The following is a 25,726-nucleotide window of genomic DNA, read 5'->3' as shown; positions in this document are numbered from 1 at the left end:
TTCTTTATTATGTGTATTAGTTTAAGGCTGGTGTTGTCCCTGGTGTTGGGCTAGCGGCTAGGGTGCCGGCTTAGGATCCAAGGATCCTGGGTTCGAATCCCGGTCGATCGCTGAATTAACGCCAGGGGGGTTGACTCAGCCTGTCATCCTTCCGAGGTCGGCTAATTGAGTACCAGTTCACTGGTAATTCCCTGTTTGTCGTTAAAGGCGGCAAAAAGGGTTGGCGTCAGGAAGGGCATCCGGCCGTAAAACATTGCTTCAAATAGGGGACCGAAAAACAACAACAACCACAGTTCCCGAAAAAGGCCAACCCCCGCTTTGCGGGGACAAATGGCCTCTAAAGGTGGTTTAGTTTAAGGCTCTGTTTTCCATTAGTTGACATTGCATTGCACCAAATGACATAAGATAGATATCCTTTTCAAATTCCCCAAAGCCTCCATTTCCAACCGCATTCCCCAAAACTGCATTATTGCCAACTGCATCTGCCTCCATTACGCACGCGGTCAGCTCGGAGAAGAAGGGCGTTGGCCGCCCATCGTCATCAAAGGTGGAGCAAAAGAGCCCATGCCAGCCAACCGGCACTGCAGTGAGCGACCCGGTAGGCGTGCCCTTGTAGCCCGTGGCTTGATCTCGGGAAGGGCTATAAAAAGGGCGACGGAGGGACTGCTTAAGAAGATGAGTGAGGAGGACGCACTGAGCAGTTCAGTTGAGGAGGAGCTGAGAGTTCAGTGGACCACAGTTGGGGTTCAGTTGAGGAGGAGTTGAGCTTGGACGCGCAGCTTTGACGTGCAGTTTCGACCCGCTGCTGCGAAGCAACGCCGCCGTGCGAACCAGATTGCGGAGGGTCGGCGGCCGCTCACCTCGAGCCTTGCCGTTTACACGGAACGGGCCCGCATCCTTCCAGCCCTGTGGTCCCACCTTCTCATCCGTCCAGCCATCCACCCCTGCCATTCCATACATTCGTGTACGTGAGTTTGTCTTGTTTGTTCTGTCCTGGGAATAAGTTAAGCCTGTAGATAAGCTAGAATTGCACTGTCTTCTTCTCCTTCTGTAATTATTTTCGTATCTTTCCTTCTCCCTTGGTTTCTTTGATTGTGTACATAATTGGTTAATAAATTCCTGTTCCTCCTTACTTTGGCTTCTTCATCCACATCCGATCGTTTTTGTGATTTCCCCCATTGAGTACCTGTGGCGCGATTTCGGCCAACGCTTCGGAATCGGGTTAGTGACTGTTAATAGCTCGAACTCCGGGTTGCTAAAACCGCTCGGCAATTAGAACATCTAAAACCGTGGTTCGAGCCAGAGTCCCTCTCCTGCTTCGCGGTCAGGAGTGGCACTCAGGTCCCTGGGACTTTTTGTTGACCAAATACCCTGGCTGCTCCCGACCGGAAGGAGCGTTGGGACCCCCAGGACTCACGTCGGTCAGTCGCAGACAAGGGGATTAATCCCCCCTTGGTAAGGGGAAAAGGGGCCGACGTTGAGATCCGTAACAAAGTAGCGTGTGTCAAAATGGCCGACTTAGTCAATGTTTGGAAAATCACGTAAATTCCTTCAAAAATCTTCTTCTCCAGACCCACCAGTCTAAATCATAAGGTTACTAAATTTGGGTTACAGCATAAGGTCAGGGTAGGGATGTTAAATTGTGGTCATGCCAATAAAGTAGCGTGTGTCAAAATGGCTGACTTAGTCAATGTTTGGAAAATCACGTAAATTCCTTCAAAAATCTTCCTCTCCAGACCCACCAGTCAGAATGCTACCAAATTTGGGTTACAACATTAGGCCAGGGCCCAAATAAGCCACAGGTTCAGTGGTCCTATTTTATAATTATTGTTATTATATTAAATCTCATGACAATGAGGCATAGTTGAGAATAACCGTTGACTAATAACCAACAAGTGAATGTTTGAAAGTTTTCATGAATTAGAATAACACTCAACAGCCAGTCCCTCTCCATCTCAGCTGTAATGGTTACTTGTACCCAAACTGCATTAATCATCTATGTATCTTTAAATGCCAATTTAGGAGCAATATCTGAAAATCATGATAATAACAATTGAAGATTTTAAATCCTGCCTATTGGCTGTATGTAACTCAATAATTTATGATGGTTCACATTGCCTCACCTTATCTCCTGCTGGTCCTGCTAGGCCTTTCATTTCAACTTCGAAGTGAGATTGTTCACCCTGTATAAATGGACACTCATTATGACTTCATAAAGTAATGATATGTGGTGTTTTCAACATAAGAAAGTTGAAGATAAAACTTGAAGATTCAATCTGTTTTTCCTGATTTAATAAGAGGTTGGCCAATATTGAGGGAGTGATAACAATTTGGTAATTATCATGCCAATACTAATGACATCATACCACCAATGCAAAGTTATAACTACACCAAATGAATGCACCAAATGGAAGTGCCAACTTAATTACGCCATTGTTTTCTATTCAGGCAATACCTGAATAGAAAACCCTGGAGGGGGCACTGGAGGGCACTGACCCTGTAAATACTGGTATGTGGCCGTGTTGTGAGTAAATACAGTTCTGTACTAATATTTTAATTTTATATTTTTCCCTGTGAGCTCAAAGTTAAATTAGTCAGATACATTCATAATATGAGGTTCTGTGCCAAATTTGGCGATTCTAGCTGCCCTTGTCTAGTTGTCCACCTGACAAACAAAGGTACACAAACAGGATGATCGCAACACTCCGTGCCTGGCATACAGCCGTCACGGTGTGAGTAGTTACACCTTTTCACTTGTTTATCAATATAATTCTGCAATTCCAGTGCAACTCACCCGTTCACCTTTTTTTCCTTTCATCCCAGGCAGCGGCTGTACATATTCGTATATACACACACACACACGTGCACACATGCACAGACACAGATTATATTATGCAAATACAATCATTCTCTTGAGCGACAAAGACGTTTCTCGGCTATCAACAGCCTCTAGTGATCGATCAAGTGAATGCAAATAGTGCTATGTGCTCGACCTTCTCAAAGCACTTTCGGCAGAAAATTACTCATGTTGCAACTACACAGATACATGACCTGTGCAAAACACTTACACAAAGCCAGAACATATGAAGCTGTGTTACATCAAAGTGACATGAGGGCACAGGTTATCTCTTTGTCTTACAGCTATCATACGCATACATTATAACCTCATTTGGGTCGGCGAAAATAGCAGTGCCTGTCGTGTCTGACTATTTGAAACTGTCATAAAAGCCAATTCTTTTGTCTTTTGTCCTCATTTCAACTATTATGCTTACCCATCCTGGAGGGCCACGAGGACCGAGTGCCCCCTTGGGACCGCGATAACCCGTTGATCCTTCGAAGCCCTTGGAGAGGGGGAAAGGGTTGACAGTAAATGAAAGAAAAATAAACAAAAAAAAGAAACAAAAAGTCAAATGATGAAGCTTAATGTGACAGATATACCACTAAATAGCAATCCAAAATTAATTAAACCTGATTGAGCATGTTTTGTCAATGACATGCACATTTTCATGCATTATAAAGGGAGTTATGTCCTCCCATATGAGTAGAGGAATCATCATTTATTATTATTAGTCTATTTGATCTGAGATCTGTCGTATGATTGATATAATCTCAAATGTCATTATAGACTGAGTTTAGACCCTCTAAGTCTAATAATTGCGATTTCAGTGAGTTCAAGATTCAAATGCCATCATAATAATTTTTTATCAGCATTTTAATAATTGTGGATTCGTTGGTGAACTATTAGGCTAAAAGTAGGGGTTAAAGCAGTGAGCAACAGCAATAATAAGAGCTTTGACAAAACAAAGACATTGGTGGTGGTCTAATGTTCAGCCTGTGGCTGCTGTTTGCATCATTTTCTGGGGGTGTGGCTGTGCCACTGATGCAATGTCCGCTATTACCAGTCCGCTGGTACTCATTTTTCTGACCTCGGATGGTTTACAGGCTGAATCAACCCACTTGGTGTTAATCCAACAAAATGAACAGGGGCTCAAACTCAAGAGCCGGAGATCTCAAGCCAGCCAACTTAACCGTTAAGCCAACACCAGGCAACAAAGACACTGATAACAACTCTTTAAAAGTGCAAGCAGCGAAATTTCTTCCTGTGGCACACCTTCCTGCCAGGAACACCACCTTCCCCGGGTCTTCCAGGAACCCCCATGGAGCCAGCAGACCCTAACTTGCCACTCTTGCCCTGTGAGAAATGATGTGTATTTCTTTAAGTGATCTGCACTGGATATTACTGATACATCATAAGAATAATGATCATCTTTTGACATTTCATTATACAAGTTTGATTGTACAATTTTACCCACAATTATTTAATAAAATTACAGGTGTTGGTAATGTTACAAACAAACATGCAATACCAAAGATAATCAGTGATTGTGCAAACAAATCCACTCACCTTTAGACCAGGTGACCCAATTAAGCCATGTGGACCCTGTGATTGGGATTGAGGTTGGGGTAGATAGGAAATTAAGGGACAAGTTAATGGAACATGCTACAGTGTAATATAACTGTAAATGCTTGTTGTGATATTATAGTTACTAGCGTGACTCGGCGCCCTGCGCACCTCACTACACGTCATTTCAGATGGATAGGCATCTTTGACCATGTCTGCTTTCTCAGGGAGTGAGGGATGGCAGGAATGGTGCGTGGGGGTTAGTGGTGGTGATGGTGGATTGGGGATCGTGGGGGGAATCGTGGAGGGGAAATGGGGTGGATGGTGAAGGGGGGATGGTGGGAGAGAGCAGCCAAAATTGGGTCTTCAGGGATTTTTGTGCCTTCAGGGTATTTTGGGTCTTTGGGGTCTTCAGGGTCTTTTGGGCCATTGGGGTATTTTGGTGTTCGGGGTCTTTTGGTTCCTCTGGGTCTTTAAGGGTCTTTGGGGTATTTTGGTTGTTCGGAGTCTTTAAGGGTCTTTGGGGTGTTTTGGGTCTTCATGGTCTTTTGGGTCTTTCAGGGTCTTTTAGGTATTCATGGTATTTTGGGTCTTTGCAGTCTTTAAGGGTATTTTGGGTCTTCAGGGGTCTTAAGGGTCTTGGGGGATTTAAAGGGTCATCAAAGGTCTGAAGGGTCTCAGCAGTCTAAAGGGTTAAAAGGTATATTCCAACAGTATGTAATTAAGAGTTAATGGACTGTGTTTTGGGTGTACATTTTATTTGAAGAAGACGCATTGGTCACAAACAAACAAACATACATACAAACATCACCTTATACGTTTGCTCTATTATAATTAGATTAATTAATGCTCACTGGAAAGCCGGTTAGACCTGTTGCTCCAATGAAGCCTTTCTCTCCCACCTTGCCTGGTAGGCCCTGGAAAAGAACATGCGACTCCTATTACAATCACAAAATGATGTTTACGATTTAATCAAAAATAAATATTTGAAAAGAACCGATTCATGATGGAAGAATAATGAGCAAATGAGAAAAAGAATAACCACAGCAGCAGCAGCAAACAACAATACTGTGCTTACCAGATAGGCAAAGCCAGGTCTACCATCATCACCCTGCATAGAAAAATAATACAACATAATTATGGCTTTAAGGTACTCTATAACTCCTGATTGGCATAAAAGGTTTTTAAAATATTACTCAAATGTATACTCTACAATGTCATGTATTCTCCGCAAACTTTATTTGTGCCATAATACTGTATTTAAAGGCCGTGTGACAAGAATTTTAGTTTTCCAAGTAAGCATAGATATTGGAATAATAATGTACAAAGAGCTGATAGTCTAGGTCCTCCACCTTTTGGGTGGTATGAACAATCCATATGTATAATATGAAAGCTAAATCCTGAACGGTTTTTGAAAGATCGCGTACACAAGGTAAGTTACGGAGATGGCAACACAATTCAGCCAATCACAGCCGTCATCTAATCCGGTTGAGATAATGTCATCAGGAATAGATATCTGCAATATGAAAGCTAAAATATTCAACAGTTTTTTAAAATATGGTGTGCACAAAAGTTCATGGACGGATGATCGGTCGGTCGGTCGGACGGAGTTCATTTTCATGTCCCCTGTCTTTGACCTTGTCGGAGGGGCAGGGGATCATAAGACAGCTATCTAAGTCAGTAGCAAAATGAAGGTCTGACAGCTAGCCCACACAAATAAAATGTTGTGCAAATATCAGCACTCTTTAGGTGTTACTTTCCCAACAAACAGGTCACAAATAGGTAGGTAAGTGATTCATTCCAAAAGGAAGAGGGAAAATATGAAAAATATGCAAAAGCAATCTTGTGTTTTACAGATTTCTATCAATGCCACTAGTAACGAGCAATTCCTTTCAAAAGTCCTTTTTTCATGATGGCTGTCAATGAGCATCATAAACAGTGACGTTACATGTGGCAAATGGCTCAAGTCCTGACCCAATATGATGCAGGTTATTTGAAGGAAGATGGCAAATGTTCCAGAAAATATTGACTCCATCACCAATTGCTGGTCTAACTTATTGGTTTCCTTTGGGGATTATAAACTTCATTGCACTGAATGGCAGGGGCGTGAGGTGGGTTTCGAATGCATGGGAACGGTAGTGAAACATGGCTTTTAAGTGCTCATGCTCTGAAGTGATTCCTTCATAGAAACCCAGGTGATTATTATTTTGTGGTTAACACAATCGTATGACATTCTGAAAAGCCACAATACAATAATAGGTAAACCAGGCGTTTCACAGGGAAATTTCAAACAAATAATTTTCTGCATTTAAAATACCAGTACTGTATTTTTAATTAAACTTTAAACTACACCAAATTCACTTATTTTTGATGGTCGAAGCAAATAACTCGACAAAAGGTGACTCACCTTCACTCGATATGGCATCTGCTGCTCATAAAGCCATTGAGCATATTGTGGGGAACATGGATGTGATGTCAACGACTTGTGATCGATCATGGGCTTCCCATCTTCCCTCCCCTAAAGTTCCCACCTGGGACCATTATCTCAGAAGAAAAACGTAAACTAATTGTCCATCAAAAAGAGTGCGGTAGGGCAATAATGCACAATGTTGGATGCGGGAGAAGGATTGAATCAATAGACATCACACTGGAAAAGCAAGAAAAATGATACACTTACGAACAAAAACATAAATTACTCATAACGCAGGTTTCTCTTGATAGTTATATTGCTTGTGTCCTCGGTTATAATTAGTGTTGTATATGTTGTAGATCGAACCATGTCACATTGGCCTTAAACAGTTCTATTCACACTGCAAGATTTTTCTGAATTTTTTTTGTTCTTATTTAGCATTTCAGGATACAATAAAACAAACAAAAATGAGAAAAGGAAATTAAATGTCAAGGGTCATGGTGTAAAGGTCAAAATTAAAAGTGTTAGTTACCTTTGACCCAGGGATTCCTGCATGGCCTTGATCTCCTGGCAAACCCTGAGAGGGAATAGCAGTTATGTTGTGATCCATTAATTTGCAAATAATATGGTATTTCATCATTCTGTTCTGAGGCCAGCACAAAAGAGAAATTGTGCTTCTTCTTGACGTACCGTCGGAGGAGTTTTAGAGCAGGAAGTTCATGATGCATAAGCATTCCTATAGATCACATTCCAATATTATTGTTTATGATATGTAAATGAGTACTTCCTTTTCTTCTCTCAAACTGCCTGGCAGCCATTCTCAGAGCATTTGTGCACAATCCGTCAATCACCACCCTCAACGCTGCCTGTACTCACTTAAAATTCACCACTGTCTGCACTCACAACACCCTTAGCCCCACTCACAACACCCAAACTGCCTGGCAGCCATTCTCAGAGCATTTGTGCACAATCCGTCAATCACCACCCTCAACGCTGCCTGTACTCACTTAAAATTCACCACTGTCTGCACTCACAACACCCTTAGCCCTGCTTTTCAGCACCCTTAGCCCAACACCCTTAGCCCAACACCCATTCGCCCCATCCTTTAATCATCATCCTCTCACCACTGCCTTTATTCATCCATCCTCAACATAGACTGCACTCACCTACCCTCACTGGGCTGCTGTCGCTCCACCCACACTGCTGCCTCTGCTCACTGCTGTCTGTGCTTGTTCCACCCTCACCCGTGCCTGCACTAACTCCACCCTCACCAGTCTCTATACTCACTTCATCCTTACCACTATGTTGCTCCACTCTCACCAGGCTGCTGTCACTCCATCCACACTGCTGCCTCTGCTCACTGCTGCCTGTGCTTGTTCCACCCTCACCCGCACCTGCACTAACTGCACCCTCACCAGTGCCTATACTCACTTCATCCTTACCACAATGTTGCTCCACCCTCACCAGGCTGCTGTCACTCCATCCACACTGCTGCCTCTGCTCACTGCTGCCTGTGCTTGTTCCACCCTCACCCGCACCTGCACTAACTGTACCATCACCAGCACCTATACTCACTTCATCATTACCACTATACCACTATGTACAAATTGTTCAGACTTCATTACCTCCTGCAAAGTCACTATCCATTCCTTCAACCTCCCTTTGTTCCCTGAATGACTCGTTCTCTACTCTAGATATTGAGTCATTTCTCAACCATCTTTTCAATACCTTTCTTTCCTTGCACTTCCCATTGATTAATTCAATCACAGGATAAACAAACATACCTAACAATACCTCTTGACTAACCACTAATATGACCATTGACCAGGCATGAGAACATGAGCTTCGAAGTAAAAGCAATACAATTGCCCACAAATTTGCTACTAACGCAATTGTAATCTTAAGAAATAACAAATACACCACATTTTATACAAAAAACATTTTTAGCATTAAAAAGAAAATAACAGCCATAATGTGTCAAATGGAACTATTGTCATGGTACAACCTGACAACAGTCTATCTCAATTTATCGATTTACCTCTGCCACCGAGGGCGGACGGAGGTTATTGTTCACTCCTGTTTGTCTGGCTGTCTGTTTGCTTGCTTGTCTGTGAAGAAGATATATCTCAAAAAGTTATGGACAGATTCGGACGAAACTTGGTGGACAGGTTGGGTATGTGAAAAGGACGAATTGCTTCGATTTTGTTGAAGATCCAGAACAGGATCCGGATACTGGAATTCAAAAAAATGATTCTTTAGCATTTAGAGATATGGCCAATAATGATATATGGCACGAAATCCAAAGGTTGTGGATGGATCATGAGAAAACTAGCTCGATGAGTTTTGTAGGTGACAAGAACAAGCTGATTCGATTTTTGGTAAGGTTCAAATGCAGATCCGGTCTATCAATGGGATACAAAACCTAAACTGTTCAGCCTGGTGGAGGTATGCGCTCTGCCGAGTGCCATTCTAGTTTATCTTAATATTACCATTGTGATAATTAATAGGCACTTTAACCCTAAAACTGTGTGAAAGTAAGCCAACATACCGGTGGACCACGGCGACCAGGATCACCTCTGATGCCCTATAGAGTTAAAGGTGAAAAGTCTTAGTTTGGAAAATATACAAAAACACACAATAATAAAATGTAATAATTTGATGTTGCAGTGGCATCTAACCAAGATTGCATTGTGAGATTAATAATGAGAAAAAAGTTTTATTTCGGGAAGACACTCACTGCCTTGCCAGTCATTCCCCGTGGACCTTGTGTGCCCTGTAAGGAAATGAGTTGGACACAGAGTTAGGGTGAACTGACTATGAAAAATGAGCGTTACACAGCTACTGATAGCTGGGCCATGGGATCAGACAAGTGAGAATACTGCACCAATTAATTTTACCATCAGATCAAGCAAGAACTAGGTCCAACTTAACACACCTACGTGCACGGGGCAAAAGTTTGCCTAAAAGTTCTCCTTCTAAGCTGCACAGACCTTTTATAAATGACACATCTGCCTCTTCCTGTCAATGCTAATAGGAATATTAAGTCTGTGTCCTTGTATCTGCCCAAAGGTTATCTTTGGAAAGTGGTATAATGAATGAAATTATCTGGAAAGAAAGACAATTCTATGGTGTTTTTCAAAAATCGGACTGCTGTGGCTTGTTTGTCTTAAAAATAACTTCTCATTTGTCATAGTGTTGCTAATTCTAAAAATTAAGTGTCTGCAATCAACATTTACAAGCTACCAGTACTTGTTTGAAGGGGAAGGGGAAGGGGAAGGGGAAAGGTAAGTTGACAAAAAATAATGTTGACAAATTTGGCAGACGGAAAGGAGAATAAGACAAGCTGAGGAAGGAATGGGCACGTATATAGAAAAGTTGGAAAGGAGAGGAAAAAGAGAAAGGCCACCAGGAGGTGAGCAAAGGAAGAAAGGGGGAAGTATTGTAAAATGTCCGGGATGGGTCAAATATGTTGCCATTATTGTATATGTAATGTGTAGATGGCCTAAAATGTAATGAGGCATTTTTTCGATTTTTAATCATCAGTTAATATAGTTTTCATCTCTGACATCCCAACACCCCACCCAGACAGTATAAGAGAAACAAATCAGAGTTTAATTCTTACTGGGTCTCCATCGATCGCTGGCACTCCATGCTGTCCAGGAATACCCTGCACTTGCGTAAATTAAAGAGCAGTATAATTAAGTATGGCATAACATTATTTTCCAATCACATTTTTCACGAGTCAGATAATTCATGTACTGTCTAAAAATATTCCTATTGCGTGTGAAGGTATTTCAGAGAGCAAAGTGATGTCATATGCATGCCAAATACTCCTGACCACAATCATGGTGAGATATTTTGATATGCAAGATCTTACTCACCCGGTGACCACGCCATCCTTTCAGTCCTCCTTCTCCATTCTCTCCAAGATTACCTCTCGGGCCAGCGTTTCCCTGTGAGTTTGCACAAGCTTAAATCAATCCCCTGCCATGGATAGCTGTGTTGGCCTTAAGCAATCATCAGGAAAAAAATTAAAAGCTCTCATCAATAAAATAAGCCCTCATCAGAAAAAACAAAATGGTTTATGCACTGAAACCATCAACACTAAAGTAAAACCTGTTAAAAAAATTAACCAAAGCCTGTGGCATAATAATATGAGTTCCCTTACAAGGAACTTTGGTGCAGGAGGAGGCCATTACGCCAATCAAAGATCAGGTCAGGTCATGTATGGGAGCATGCGCTGGAGCAGTGCATTGCCGCGTCCACTTTCTGCCGGTACTCTAGGAGCCTCCATATGGCCAACCCCCAAGCAGATGTCTGGCCCATCCCCATCTGCTTGATGCCGATAAACCTGCTGCAACAACAAGACACGTGGTCAGCCCGTTGGCCTCCTTCACACAAAGCTCCCTTGCTGAGAGAAGCTGCTGAGTAGGATCAGCGTCAGGAAAAGGAGCCACATATCCACAGCTGACGTTCATGGACTAACCAGGTAACAAATCTCATCCGACTCTCTCTCAGCAAACGTTCGTTGGATGCAAAGTCTGACCAGCGATAGCCAAGGATTCTCCGAAGAGACCTGGTACCAAAATAGTTAAGTCTTTGTCTCAGATCCTTGGTCAGAGTCCAAGTGTCACATCTGTAGAGCAAGACTGGAAGCACAAAGGAATTAAAGACTCAGACTTGTGTCCTCCTGCATAGGTACCGACAGTACCGCACCCCATGATCCAGTGACTCCATGACTCACCAGGCATGACCCAGACATCTTTCAACCTCTGGCTAATACCAAGCAGAGACATTGCCATGGTAAATGAATCTCTCTGTGACCTCAACATCCTCGCCACAGACAGATACAGACAAGACAGCAGCATGCAAGATGTCACTGAAAACCTGGATCTTAGTTTTGACCCAGGGGACCCATAATCCCAATGGCACCGACTCCTCATTCAGCACCTGGAGGACCCCCACAAGGATAACCAGAGCCTCCGCAAAGATGACTGCATCATTTGCAAAATAAAGGTCAGTTATCTTGACATTCCCAAACGATGCACCGTAGCTTGATCTCTCCGAGATCCTCCCCAAAATCCAGTCCATACAAGCACTGAAAAGTGTGGGGGTCAGTACACACCCCTGCCAAACTCCAGTAATAACTAGAAATAAGTCAGAGATGGAACCACCACACCTCACAGCACTATCAGTACCAGAATATAGTTCAGAAATCGGATTGATCAGTTTTGGTAGCACCTCATGAAGACAAAGAATACTCCAGAGGGCATCCCAATTCACTGAGTCAAACACTTTGTGGAGATCTGCATAGGCTGCAAGCAGCCTCTGCTGAAACTCTTGTCTGCGTTCAGTGAGGACCAGAAAAGCAAAGATACAGTCAATCGTTGACCTCTTTGGTGTAAAGCCCAGCTGCTCTGTATGCTGGTGCTCAAGCAGATGGTGGTGACCCTGTCAATAATTATCCGAGCAAAGACCTTGCCTGGCACTGAGAGCAGTGTCCCCCATCGATAGTTAGTAGTTGTTGCAGTCCTGGTGATCACCCTTCCCTTTCAAGAGAGGGACAACAAGGCCCCTCTTCCAGTCAGTTGGGATGATGCATTTGCTCCAAACAGAGCACAGAATTGCATGCAACAACATGAGTACAGCATTTCCATCAGCCTTGAGAAGCTCAGCATGGATGCCACAAATCCCAGGAGCTTTGCTCCTTTCAATTAGTTCATTACTGCCTGTGTTTCCACAAATGAAGTTGGTTCACAGATAATTGAAGAGTCAGCAATTGGGATAGCAACACCCCTGACATCCATCTCAACAGCTGGTGGGTCGGCCTGGTGTAGGTGCCCAAAGTAACTGGCCCAGCGGGCCTTCACTTCAGACTCTTGCTCAACCCCCTCCACTCTAAATACAGCACACCGATGGACAGACTTGGAGGAACCCAATGCATGGATTCTTCTGTAAGCAAGACGAAAATCACTTGACCACAGGTGATGCTCTACCCTTTCACAGATTCCTTGCACATAGGCCTCGTTGTCCACCCTCAGCGAACATACAGTTTTACACCTCACCTCCCTGAACAGTTCAGTTATGCCAAAAAGCCTCGTCCAGCAACTCTGGTCAATGGTATCCACTGCCCCTGTCCCTTGGGAGACAAAGTTCCTCTTCGCCTGACAGTGGGTTCCATGACAACCACCAGCAACATCAATGATGGTAGTGTTGAAAGAACTCCACAACTCTTCAGGATCCTCTGAAACACCCAGACCACCCAGATGCCCATGGACCCATTCGCAAACTCCTCAGCTACCCGCTCATCCTTGAGCTTTCCAACATCCAGCCAAGGCTGGGAACGTACCAATCCCTTGGTTTGAGCTGCAACTTCAGAGTTGCTACAAAAAGCCTGTGGTCGGGATTGAGGAACTGAGCACTCCGGTAAACCCTGCAGTCTGGAGCATCCTCCAGCAACCATCAACAAGCACATGGTCGATCTCCTTTGCCACACCACCAGCATTGGAATACAAATTCCAGTGATGTGGCTTTGGGCACTGAAATCATGAACCAGCCACCCTAAGTCCACGACATCTTGCACAGTTCCAGACCATGGAGACCAACATTTGTCTTATAACCAACCATTCATATCAGTGCCAGTCAATGTATTGAAATCCCCCAAGACTAGAAGAAGCCTGGGGAACATCAATTTTAAAAATTGCACCTGTGTCCGAAGGAAGCGGTTCAGTTTGGCATTTACCTTTTAGAAACCCATTAGAATTACGCATTAGAATTAACCTTTAGAACCAATTAGAATTACCCTTTAGAATTAACCTTCGGAGCCCTTTATAATTACCATTTAGAACTCTCTAGAATTACACTTCAAAACACTTTGGAATTAAACACGGTGGGTTAGAAAGGTTCTTCTTCTTCATTTTTATGGACGGGTGGACAGATGGAAGGAAGGACATCACCAAATATTGAAGCAGATTCACCGCTTAAAAATCAAAGCCTGCGCTATTATTACCAACTTATGGTTGTCTTTCCGTACTCTATTGTTTTAAATGGTGAGCATCAAACAAGGAAGCAGCACGTACCATTTCTAAAGTCTTTGGTATGACTCGGCAGGGATTCGAGCCATTGACCTCCCTGACTCAGAGGGGATGCTCTAACCATTACACCACTGAGGCTGGTCAAATAGTTAGATCATCAACTATGAGTGTTGGAGGCTGACATTTGATTCTAACCCTGGCAGAATCATAACAAAGACTTCAAAATTATTTGTGCTTGCTTTAAGATTAGCATTCAAATGAAAGGATGGAGCAAAGATAAACCTCATAGGATGGAGGAAATGTCTCCTTAATTACCACCGCTGAGTGAAAGAAGAAAGGTGATGCCTTGAAGATGGCATTGCTGGTATCCAGAGCACCCTAGGATGTTACATCACTTCCCCCAAGGCTCAGAAACTGTGTTTGTCTAAAGTAAAGTCTGGAGTCATTTGTGGAGAGAGAGAGAGAGAGAGAGAGAGAGAGAGAGAGAGAGAGAGAGAGAGAGAGAGAGAGAGAGAGAGACAAAGAGAGAGACAGAGAGAGAGACAGAGAGAGAGAGACAGAGAGAGAGAGAGACAGAGAGAGAGAGACAGAGAGAGAGAGACAGAGAGAGAGAGAGAGAGAGACAGAGAGAGAGAGAGACAGAGAGAGAGAGACAGAGAGAGAGAGAGAGACAGAGAGAGAGAGACAGAGAGAGAGAGACAGAGAGAGAGACAGAGAGAGAGAGAGACAGAGAGAGAGACAGAGAGAGAGAGAGACAGAGAGACAGAGAGACAGAGAGACAGAGAGAGAGAGAGAGAGAGAGAGAGAGAGAGAGAGAGAGAGATTTTTGTTGGAGTATTGAATGTTCCCAAGATCATAGTGAGTGAGCTCCATCGTTGGGAAACGGAAAGAATATGGAACGACGCAGACTCTTCCGGGGCTGGCCGTCCGACCAAACTGAACAACCAAGCAAGAAGGACCTTGGTCAGGGAGGTGAATAAGAACCAAATGACCACTCTGACAAAACTAAATAGTTCCTTGGCTGAGATGGGAGAACCTGCCAGAAGGACAACAGTCCCTGTAGCACTTCACAAATGTATGCTTCATGGGAGAGTGGCTAGACGGAGGCCACTCCTGAGAAAAAGCACATGACAGCACACCTGGAGTTTGCAAAAAGGCACCTAAAAGACTAAGGTCTAAGAGCATGAGGCAACAGATTCTGTGGGCTGATGAGACGAAAATCGAACGCTTTAGCCTGAATGCAAAGTGCTACAGTACGTCTGGTGGAAACCAAGGACAGCTCATCACCCATCTAACACCATCCATACCGTGAAGCATGGTGGTGGCAGCATCATGCTATGGGGATGCTCTTCAGTGGCTGGGACTGTGAGATTTGTATGGATAGAGAGAACAATGAATTGAGCTAAATACAGGCAAATCATTGAGAAGTACCTGCTTCAGAGTGCAAAAGACCTTAGAGTGCGGTGAAGAATTATGTTTCAACAGGACAATGACCCCAAGCATACAGCATATAGAAATTGTTTTATACCATTCCGCAGATATATGCCTCCTTACAGTCCTATCTTGGAGTTCTACGGACAGTTCCTTGGACTTCATTGTGGAGTTTCTGCTCTGACATGCACTGTCAATTGTGGGACAATATATACTGTAGAAAGATGTGTTTCATGAATGTTCAATCATGACCAATCAATTTAATTAGCCACAGATGGACTCCAATCAAGTTGTGAAGACATCTCAAGGATGATCCAAGGAAATTGGATGCACCTGAGCTCAATTTGGAGTTTCATAACAAAGAGGTTGAATACTTCTTGACTCAAGACATTTCGGCTTTTTAATTTTTATTATTTTGTCTAATAATGTTCTAAAAAAAAAAATTCCACTTTGAATTTATGGGGTATTATATGTAGATGATGCCAATTTGACAAAAAAATCTCAATTTAATCCATTTTAAATTCAGGCTGTAACACAACAAAATGTGAAAAAAGTCAAGGGGTGTGAATACTTTCTGAAGGCACTGTATACATACTAGCAAGTCTGGCAATAAGTAGACTCTACAATTGTCCTGTTGATTCCAGTCTCATGAGCACATCGCTTTGCAAATTTTTTTGGTGGTGATCGTGTGAATTGCTGCAACACGATAGCAGAATTTTCCACACCTGTTGATGAGTGGGGTCGCCCAGATTGTTGCATGCACATGGCTTGCACAGTACTGTACATCTCAAATTTATCATGAATTCTTGTAATTGGTATTCGTGATCGAGGTTCCATTGCAAATTCATGTCTCCACTGTCTCTGCACTTCACACGCATTTTCAAATCTCCAATACCGCATCAAAATTACTTTGCATTGCTCAAACGTCGTGACCCTCTGCCATGTTGTTTACGCTTTGCATCTTGGGTTGCGTTTGGCTTTTGTCTTTGTGACTAATGCCATCTGTTAATGTTGTCTGAATGTTAAACTATTTGGTGTATGCCATACTAATAAGAAACATATTGAAATTGGGTTCCACCATGACTACGTGAATATTAATTATATATTGTGTGTGTACATATAATTATATATGTACACACACACACACACACACACACACACACACACACACACACACACACACACACACACACACACACACACACACACACACACACACACACACACACACACACACACACACACACACACACACACACACACACACACACACACACACTGTTAGAAAAAAAAACTCATCACTTGGATCTACTTTTGCAGTAAGGAGCCAATGAAGGCAGTATTATTGGTGAAATATAATGTCAATTGATGCTGGTGGGAACTCAAGACATGATGACACTAACATCTGATCACTTTTCACATACAATACAAATGCCACAGCATTTTCTTGGTATGCAAACAGACAATGGAATAAGGCTATGAAAAGTAAAGTGCAAATGAGAGCCTATCTGTAGCACGTGTGTATGCATGCACGACATTGTTGTTCATTAAATGGTACAAGAAAGGAAATGAAGCAAATTTGTGTATCTGTGTTATATTTTGTGTTACATTGGCCACGTTCCAGTGAAATAGACAGATGAGGATATAACCAAGATCCCTCAGTCGTTTTCACCAAAGGGCAATGCATATTTAATCTAGGCATAATGTTCCTTTACAAATCCCGAGCTGTTTGGGCCTAATCAGTTTTGCAGATGTTTATCTGTTGTGTATTGATGGTTGTTGTTGCATCAACACATTATAGTTAATTTTAGCCTTTGTTTTGTGAACAATCTGAAGATGGATTGCTTCAGCTTAGGATTTTGGCCGAAAAAGATTTACCACTTTGCCTTTAATTTTAACTGTTAAACTGGGGACTAGTAATGCTTTTTTGGGTTGGCAGGATAGTTTAGAGTTACGTACATTTACCTCTGAGCTGTCTAAGCTGGGTTAAAATTTTGACCCAGCTACAAACTGTCACCCTGGCATTTCACATGCAAGGCCATATACATACAAACATACATACATCTGCTGTTTTGTGTCACTGTGAGTACCGCAATGAGCATGGAGAAAAGAAAGAAAACCGGAGAATTGTCTGAGAAGGTCAGACACAAGATTGTAGCCAAACATGGACAATCTCAAGGCCACAAGTCCATCTCCAGATACCTTCATGTTCCTATGTCTACCCTACGCAATGTTATCAGGACGTTTAAGGCCCATGGCACTGTAGCCAACCTCCCTGGACGTGGCCACAAGATAAAACTTGATCAAAGATTGCAGCAAAGGATTGTTCGAATGGTGGAGAAATCACCTCGATCAACTGACTTATTGATGACTCGATCTGACTGACTCGATCAACTGATGTCAATCTGACAAACAGATTCAAGCTGACCTTCAGACACAAGGTACGACACAGTTTCAACTCACACCATCTGTTGCCAACTCAATGAAAGGGGTTTATATGGTAGGAGAACCAGGAGGACCCCACTGCTGAGAGTGAGACATAAGAAAGCCCGACTGGAGTTTGCCAAAACACACCTGAACAAGCCAATCCTTCTGGGAGAATGTCCTGTGGATAGATGAGACCAAATTAGAGCTTTTTGGTAAAGCACATCATCTCTATATTTACAGAAAACAAAATGAAGCCTTCAAAGAAAAGAATACCTTCCCTACAGTCAAACATGGAGGAGGTTCAGTGATATTTTGGGGGTGCTGCGCTACCTCTGGCACTGGTTGCCTTGAATGTGTGCAAGGCATCATGAAATCAGGAGATTACCAAGACATTTTGGGAGCGCAATGTTCAACCCAGGGTCAGAAAGCTGGATCTCCGTCGAAGGTCATGGGTCTTGCAGCAGGACAATGACCCCAAACACACTTCAAAAAGCACCCAGGAATGGTCCAAGACAAAACGCTGGACTGTTCTGAAGTGGCCAGCAATGAGTCCAGATGTAAATCGCATTGAACACCTGTGGGGATATCTGAAAACAGGAGTTGGGAGAAGGCACCCTTCAAATCTGGGAGTACTGCAGCAGTTTGCACAAGAAGAGTGGACCAAACTGCCAGTAGAGAGGTGTAGGAAGCTCATTCATGGCTATAGGAAGCGCTTCACTAAAGTTATTTTGTCTATAGGCTGTGCTACCAAATATTAAGTCTAGTGTGTCAATAATTTTGTCAATGCCATTTCTTTTTATTTCTGATGTAAAAGGATATATTAAGTTCTGAATAAAAGACAAAGGTTCTGTAATGTTAACAGCGAAATAAAGAATTGTGGAGACCAAATACTTTTGTCAATTTCAACTTATTGTTATGTCGAGGGCTAGGGGGGGGGGGGGGGGGAAGGAATATGTAGGGAAAGGAGATCTGTATAGGTAACATGGTTCGACTGTCGCGATAGGGAATCTACCCTGTAATAAGTTCTTTGCGTGAACCAGTTTGTCGGGATAAGCTGTATTGATGTCCCCGCTACGAGGGAGCAGGGCGTGCTAAATAGTGCAGGGATTATGGATAAGATTCCTTTGTTCGTCGTACCCTCTGTCGTCAAAACTTTGTCCCTTATGGCAATGCATACTCATATAAACACTTAGATAGGCCCCTTCGTGCAACATTAAATAATTCCCCTTCCCTTACAATGACCTTGGAAGAAGACCGGCAGGCAGCCAGATCGGGGCACCGCCGGATGGCCGCCGCCAGCCGCACCACCAGCTGGCCTAGCAACATCGCGTGAGACGAGCTGTAACCACGCTCAGGAGGACTGTGATTGGTTGGCGCGGAAGGCGCAAACCTGGAGCGAATCAGCGCGGAAGGCGCGAGGAGGTTCAGCAAACGGCGGGAAGCTATGAGGCTCTGGTTGGTAACGCGCCAGAACCGACGTCACATGCCAGGTTTCAAAAGGACTCGCTGGCGGGATTCTGGAAGCTTCGCTCTGGGGGATTGAGTCGTGCTGACGGTTCGCGCTTGGATTGCGTCGTGCTGAGACTTCGCTCTTGGTATTGAGTTGTGCTGGCCCTTCGCTTGTCGTTATTCGTCCTTGGCTCTTCGTCTTGAGAGGTCCTGGTGGTCGTGGGTTCGCCATCTTCGTGGTGCTTGGAGCGGTGCTCGGTGCTTTTGGTGCTGTGAGCGAACGGACCTCGTGGGCAGTCGATGAGGAGCCTGGAGTGGGGCATTGGCTCGGGCCTGGCGGAGCGCGTGGGCAAAGCGAACGGAGGGTTTCCTCGTGCCGGAGCTTGGAGCCGCGGTGGACGGTGGACAAGACTGCAGACAGTTAAGACGCACCACATTTCACACGTACACGACGGACAGTTATTTTTGCAATTCATTCCCCTGTCTTGTATTTGGAAGTCGGTGTGCGGGATCCCGATTTAGGACATTTTATTACCGGCGCGTATTTCCCTGTCCTGCGATTCCTTGTAAATAAACCCTTGCATTATTTTCCCTTTCCATTCAAAATCTTGTGTCCGTTTTGAGTTCATTCCCCTGCAGGATTGGAGCTGCGGTTGGATCGCTATCGGTAAGTGCTTCCGCCTCTTCCTCTTCATTTCTTCCTCCCGCGGTTGATAGCAAAATCCGTATTTAGTCGTCGCCTCATTAAAGCCGTTCTGGTCATTCGCGAACCCTGGTATTAACCGGAAGGGTTCGCGCGACATTATTTGAGACAAAATTGTGAGTTATTTGAAAAAAAGTGCAAGGGTGCCAATATTTTTGGCCACGACTGTGTGTGTGTGTGTGTGTGTGTGTGTGTGTGTGTGTATATATATATATATATATATATATATATATATATATAAACATCAATATGTATGCTGTCCAGTGGAAGGACATTAAGGAGTAGGATTGTCTGCCAGCACTGGTTATTGGTGGCCATTAAAGATCCTACAAGGTCTTTTTCAAGGAATAGATGAGTTATTGCTGTCACTCCCGTTTAAAATTCAAATTCTTGCCTAAACCTCTGGTGGAAAGTCACTGCTTTTCTTAGGTATCCGTTAAAGCTGGCAGGATAGCCTATAGGTATGCACACTCGTCTCTGAACTGTATAGCCTAGGTTTGAATCATGGCCCAGCTATAAACTATCATCATGGCGTTTCAAATGCAGGGCGATTCATCAATGTGCATACTGTCCCTGGGAAAGACATTAAACTGGGTGTCCCATCTGCTGGTATTCGTTGGTAGAGGTTAACGATGCCACAGTGTCCTTTGAGAAGAATATAGAGGCAAGCTATCGCTGGCACCCTGAACAAATTCCAAGTTGAAGCTCTAACCTATAGGTGATTACATCAGTGGTACAACAACGCCATCTGCAAAAAAAATTGATGTAAACTCACACCCAGGTGCTGCATATATAAGAAGAAGAAGAAGAGGAAGAGGTAGAGGAAGAGGAGGAAGAAGAAAATCCCTGAAACCAAGTTGCACTGCTTGATATGTCGGGGTGTGACTGTTGTCTGGGCAGCAGCTCCGACACTATTAAATTCAAGTAGTCAGGTCATTCGCATGGCACATGTGAACGGCCATCTTCAACTACGAAGGGCAATGATGATTGAGTAATCTCTTTCATGTCAGGTCTCTGGCAGAGCAGAAAATTGAACACATGGACAACATCTTTGCTTTTTACTCAAATCAAACGTTTGGCTGAAACGATTCAGTTACCGTATATGAAACCAAATGGAAAATTAATCTCTGCTTGTGAATTTGTAAGTTTATGTTTTCAAATCTTGTCTTTGACTCAAAGGGCAACCCTTATTATCATAAAAGTAATTACTCTTCCAAAAATACTTGTGATATTTTAATGGCTTTTATGGGTAACAAGGAAGTCCTTTAATGTGGTTTCAAAATTATTTATAGTCGCAGGATACCTTTTCTAAGTTTGGTTATTCAAAAATGCCGTATACAGTGCCTTCAGAAAGTATTGTCACGTTCCCGGGGTGAACACCCCTGGGACGGATAGCCGATCGAGCTTTACACTCCAAGGCGTTCAATCCAATGGTGGTGTGAATACACGTCGGGGATGAGGGCGGCGAAGCTCTTACCTGTACAGATCCCACCGGACGTCCTCGACCCTGGTAATCAATTCAAACCGACACGGAATTATAATGCAAAAATACCGGCTTTATTGAAAGAAATGCCGGTAACAAAAAAATGCACGGTAAACGAAAATTCCTAATCGAGGGACCCTCCATACGGACTCGTATACAACACAAGGGGAAAAGTAACTGGAAAATAATGCGTTTGTTTTTGTACTCAGCTTTGAGGGGCTCATGAACCCCGTCGGGAATAGTCACAGCCCCCGCGTCATTGTGTGGGAAAACATGCCTTGGCATGCAGTACGTGCGCAGGAACCAGGCCTTAGCACACCGTTCGTTCACTCCAGCCACGCTCGTCCTCGTCGTCCGCTTCTCACAGCACCGACATCTCTCAGCACACCCAGACGACACACAGCCAGCACCGAAGAGCCAAGGAAAGGACAATGCGGTCACTCGAACCGATGAAAGCCAGGGACTACGAAGACAAAATGTGCGACTGCGTCCGCCTTCTACGAACACCAGGAAGCGAGAGGGATATACAACTGCTCGTAATGGAGGCCAGCCCGGAGAGAGGGAAAATGTTGGGACCCAAGTCTTTTATACCCAGGGCTCTTACGTCATCCGACGACATCGCGCCATGCTTCTATCAGCGAGTCCCATCTCATCACTCCATGGTACCACCCTAACCAATCGTTCTTCGGGGCGTGGCCTCATGGCCACTTGCTGGCCTTTGTGATGGTGTACGGTGGTATCATTGGTGGTGCACAATGTCCTGTTGCGGTTACTTTTATTTGGTGTTTATTTTAGGTGTGGAGTGCATGGCGGGTGTGGTGTGTGTCATAAGGAACAAGGGTAAAAGTACAGAGGTGATTCACATACAGGGAATTTACCATTAATCCCTAACTAAGAATCCCTAACATAACCCCACCCCACGTCATGGGGACAATGCTCCCAAAAAGCAAGTATATTTGGCACATTGTAGAACCCACTAGTAAACTTAATCCTTTACAAAATAGTATTGTTATGATTATCTACGTGCACGTTTCTTCTCACCTGTTCCCCTTTATGACCTTGGTGCCCCATTTCTCCTGGCTCCCCCTGAAACACAAACAATACCCTGTGAATTAACAGTATAGTCAGGCTCTGAAGATTATGACCATTATGATATTCCGATCATCAATGATCTTTTCAAGCAATTAATCAAATGATTACAAATCAAGAATAAAAACAGAGCGTTTAAACATGCACAGATTTGCTGATGTATTCCACTTGGTGACGCATTTCACACACTGGAGTGCGATATTAAAGTAGGCTGCCCGGGGGCACTATATTAAAGTTGAATTGCATATGTACACACAGATACAAGCACACACGCACACACACACACACACACACACACACACACACACACACACACACACACACACACACAGACGCATACACACACAGATTACAATAGGCCCTTCCATCCCTTTGAGAATGGGTTAGCCTATAAACACCTGACTATAATATAAGATGGATATTGTATGCTCACGCAAATAACCCGCCCCCTGGTATACTCCCCACGCATGGGGGAAAAGTACTCTAGGAAATTTTCAGGCACATATAACCCACGCACGAGTATACCCCACAAGCTAGTTTTCCTCCCCATGTTGTAGTCCCATCTCCCTATCTCCCTTTGGGACAAGGGCAGTCCCAAAGAGAGATATGCAATCTCCATATTTACAGCAGCCGACACGGCTTTGTTGTCAAGGGCCAATGGACAGCTCTTTACAAATACAACTGCAGTTTGCTGTAAATAACCAATTGACTATGAAACTAATATCTTGAGAAAGGGTTGTTGTAATAATTAAAGTTTACTGTACTGATATGTTGAAAACCAGAATAGTTTTCGGTACCAATGCAACTGGAAACCACACTGCTCATCCATTAAAATGTATAAATATCCTGCAGGCTGGTGAATTTTATATCATTCTACAAAATCGTCCATACCATTACAAGTCCCTGCCATACAATGTATGCTGTCAGTACAAGTAGGAGGAAACACAAAAGTTTCATGGCCAGTCTGTGGTGTGTCTGTCGAAACACAAAAGAGGTAAGTTGTATTGTAAACCTTGCAATGAGGAGGCAGAGTGTTAACTTTAAGACAGTATAGAGTATGTTTGTTGTGTAAAACCTCCTGTTTTGGAATGAGGCAGGGTGAGGGCAGGGCAGGAAGGCACCTGAAAGCACTACGCACTACGCACTTTTAAAGGCAACATTCCGGACTGTTTGACTATGGTGGTGAGGTCGGCTGTAGAGCCCTGGCTGAAGGTTGAACACTTTTTCTAGGGTCCACCCCACAGTGGGAGGGACTCACCGTGTACAAGGGCAGTCCCAAAGTTTTTGAGGGCCCTAGCCGCACTGTGTGTGGGAGTTGGAGCCAGACCTTTCGAGAGGCAGCATCCCTCCCCTCTTTGCAAATACCTCCTGGCCTTCTCATCACCATTCATCCTCTCATCTTCCACCATGAGCCGCACTTCGTCAGCCACGTCAACCTGTACGACACCAGCGACTTGCATGCCACCAGCTTTGTACCTGCTTCAAGCCCTCACCTGTTCCCCTCTGTTGTGCAAATATGGTAATCAGTGCCATTAGGTGGGTAGGATTGATTTATTTCTCTCCTTTCAACATAATTTGACGTGTCCCTCATCCCTTGCTGTGTCTGTCGACTTCTTGTAGTGGGGCAGATTTTAAAAAAGTCATTACATGAAGTGTGCAAGTTGTGGTGAAAGCATCAGACTTGGTAAACATAAGGTACTCCCCAAACTGATCATTTTGAGATAGAGAGCCACTGCACCAGCACCCCATAATGGCCAGCAAGGCCACTTACTTATTGGTAGTGGGCCAAGCAACCTGACTCTCACCTATGATAATGACAAGCACATCAAGTGACAGCCTATGCCCTAAACACCTTCCTCCACAAGGCACATACAGAAGAACACCCAGGAAGTGACCTTCAATTTGATTACTGGTGTACTGATCCAGTGAACCAAATCCCTCACATTAAGTACTGCAGTTGGAGCTTCTAATCATCACCTTTGTAATGTCAATCAGAGAGGGCAACTTCCACTTCTATGTTGAAAGTTTGGAAAAGATAAATCATTGGTTCTTCGCCTTGAACTACACAAACTATGCACGCCAGCTGCCTGTATACGTGTGTAACATGTACACGAAAGCCCGTACACACTCTCTCATCGCAAAAGCATTCCTGAAAGGATAGTTTGTGGTGCATAAGATGGTGCGACCATTTTCAGCTCTCGCTATTGACCAGCTACATGAGCAAAATAATGTTTCACACCAAATATGGTGGTACTTCACACCAAACAATTTGCCAGTCGTGGAATGGTAAGAACAGTGTTGAAAGACTTGGAAAAGAGAAGTATGTGACATTTGTGTGTAAATGGCTCACTGACAAAGCCAAATCAATGATGGCAACAATAAGCAAAAACAAGTTGCCACTGTTCTCACACATTGCTTAAGGAGGCTCCAAAGATGAAAACGAAGTTATGTTTCTCAAGGATGACTGTTCCCTCTTCTCTAAGCTATATGTTGCCTCTCAAACAACAAATGGGAATCTACATGACTTCTTTACCCATAAAAATCAAACATCCCCACCTTCTTTATCACACATGGTTGAGCTGAACAGTGGAACCAAATTTAAACTTGTAGCATGCTTAGAAGGCCTTGTTGCACCAATGCCACACATGCCAGATACCAATGCCATCATCATTGTTGGTGCTGCCATAGTGAATATTTTGAGCCACAGGCATGCAAAAACATTTGGAGAGTATGCTGTGACTATATTGCAACCATTTGTTGCATGCCAACTTCAGAATGTTGCAAGTATTGACCTGTATTTTGAAAAAGTTTAAAGAAGAGAACCAGAGCTACATAAGGAAAAGCAATCAGGATTGTCAGTTCGACAAGAGCTCTGCCAATTAACTAACAGCAATTTCGTTGTGTAGAACCAAACAAGACAGAACTGTTCAATTTTCTTGATATATGTAGAGGCCTTAAAAGAAGAAGAAAAGGAGATTGTGGAAACAGTTGAAGACAGTGTGCTGTGCAATCAACCACGTGAAAATGTACCATCCCTTGCCCACTGCAACCATGAGGAAGCTGAAATGTGCCTTTTATTTCATGCTGCAGATGCTGCTAGGTAAGGTCATGGCAAAATCATGCTGTGCACTGTAGACACAGATGCACAAGTGCTTGCTGTCAGCTTCTTCTCGGAACTTACCGCCACAGAATTGTGGGTTGCCTTTGGTATCGGAAACAACTTCTGGTATATTCCAGCCCACATCATTACATTACATCTGGGTGACGAAAGAAGCAGGGCCCTTCTCATGTTTCATAG

At 43.7% G+C, this 25,726-nt stretch overlaps 1 protein-coding gene across 1 annotated transcript in view; it reads right to left on the bottom strand.

Moving 5' to 3' along the window:
* Positions 1-25,726, bottom strand: part of LOC137425150 (uncharacterized) — a 510,298-nt gene that overhangs the window by 143,306 nt on the left and 341,266 nt on the right. The window contains exons 70-82 of the mRNA XM_078776351.1: positions 22,381-22,425; positions 10,694-10,765; positions 10,435-10,479; positions 9,550-9,585; positions 9,361-9,396; positions 7,345-7,389; positions 5,481-5,513; positions 5,257-5,319; positions 4,406-4,441; positions 4,112-4,192; positions 3,273-3,341; positions 2,795-2,830; positions 2,124-2,183 (exon numbers count right to left, since the gene is read on the bottom strand). Of these exons, the coding sequence (XP_078632477.1) occupies positions 2,124-2,183; positions 2,795-2,830; positions 3,273-3,341; positions 4,112-4,192; positions 4,406-4,441; positions 5,257-5,319; positions 5,481-5,513; positions 7,345-7,389; positions 9,361-9,396; positions 9,550-9,585; positions 10,435-10,479; positions 10,694-10,765; positions 22,381-22,425 (657 nt within the window). The remainder of the gene's footprint in view (positions 1-2,123; positions 2,184-2,794; positions 2,831-3,272; positions 3,342-4,111; positions 4,193-4,405; positions 4,442-5,256; positions 5,320-5,480; positions 5,514-7,344; positions 7,390-9,360; positions 9,397-9,549; positions 9,586-10,434; positions 10,480-10,693; positions 10,766-22,380; positions 22,426-25,726) is intronic.

The sequence above is a fragment of the Myxine glutinosa genome, chromosome 4, assembly GCF_964187855.1.
Source record: "Myxine glutinosa chromosome 4, kmMyxGlut1.1, whole genome shotgun sequence".
Taxonomy (NCBI): domain Eukaryota; kingdom Metazoa; phylum Chordata; class Myxini; order Myxiniformes; family Myxinidae; genus Myxine; species Myxine glutinosa.
The sequence above is the reverse complement of the archived record's forward strand: the minus strand, read 5'-3'. Positions and strand labels throughout refer to the sequence as shown.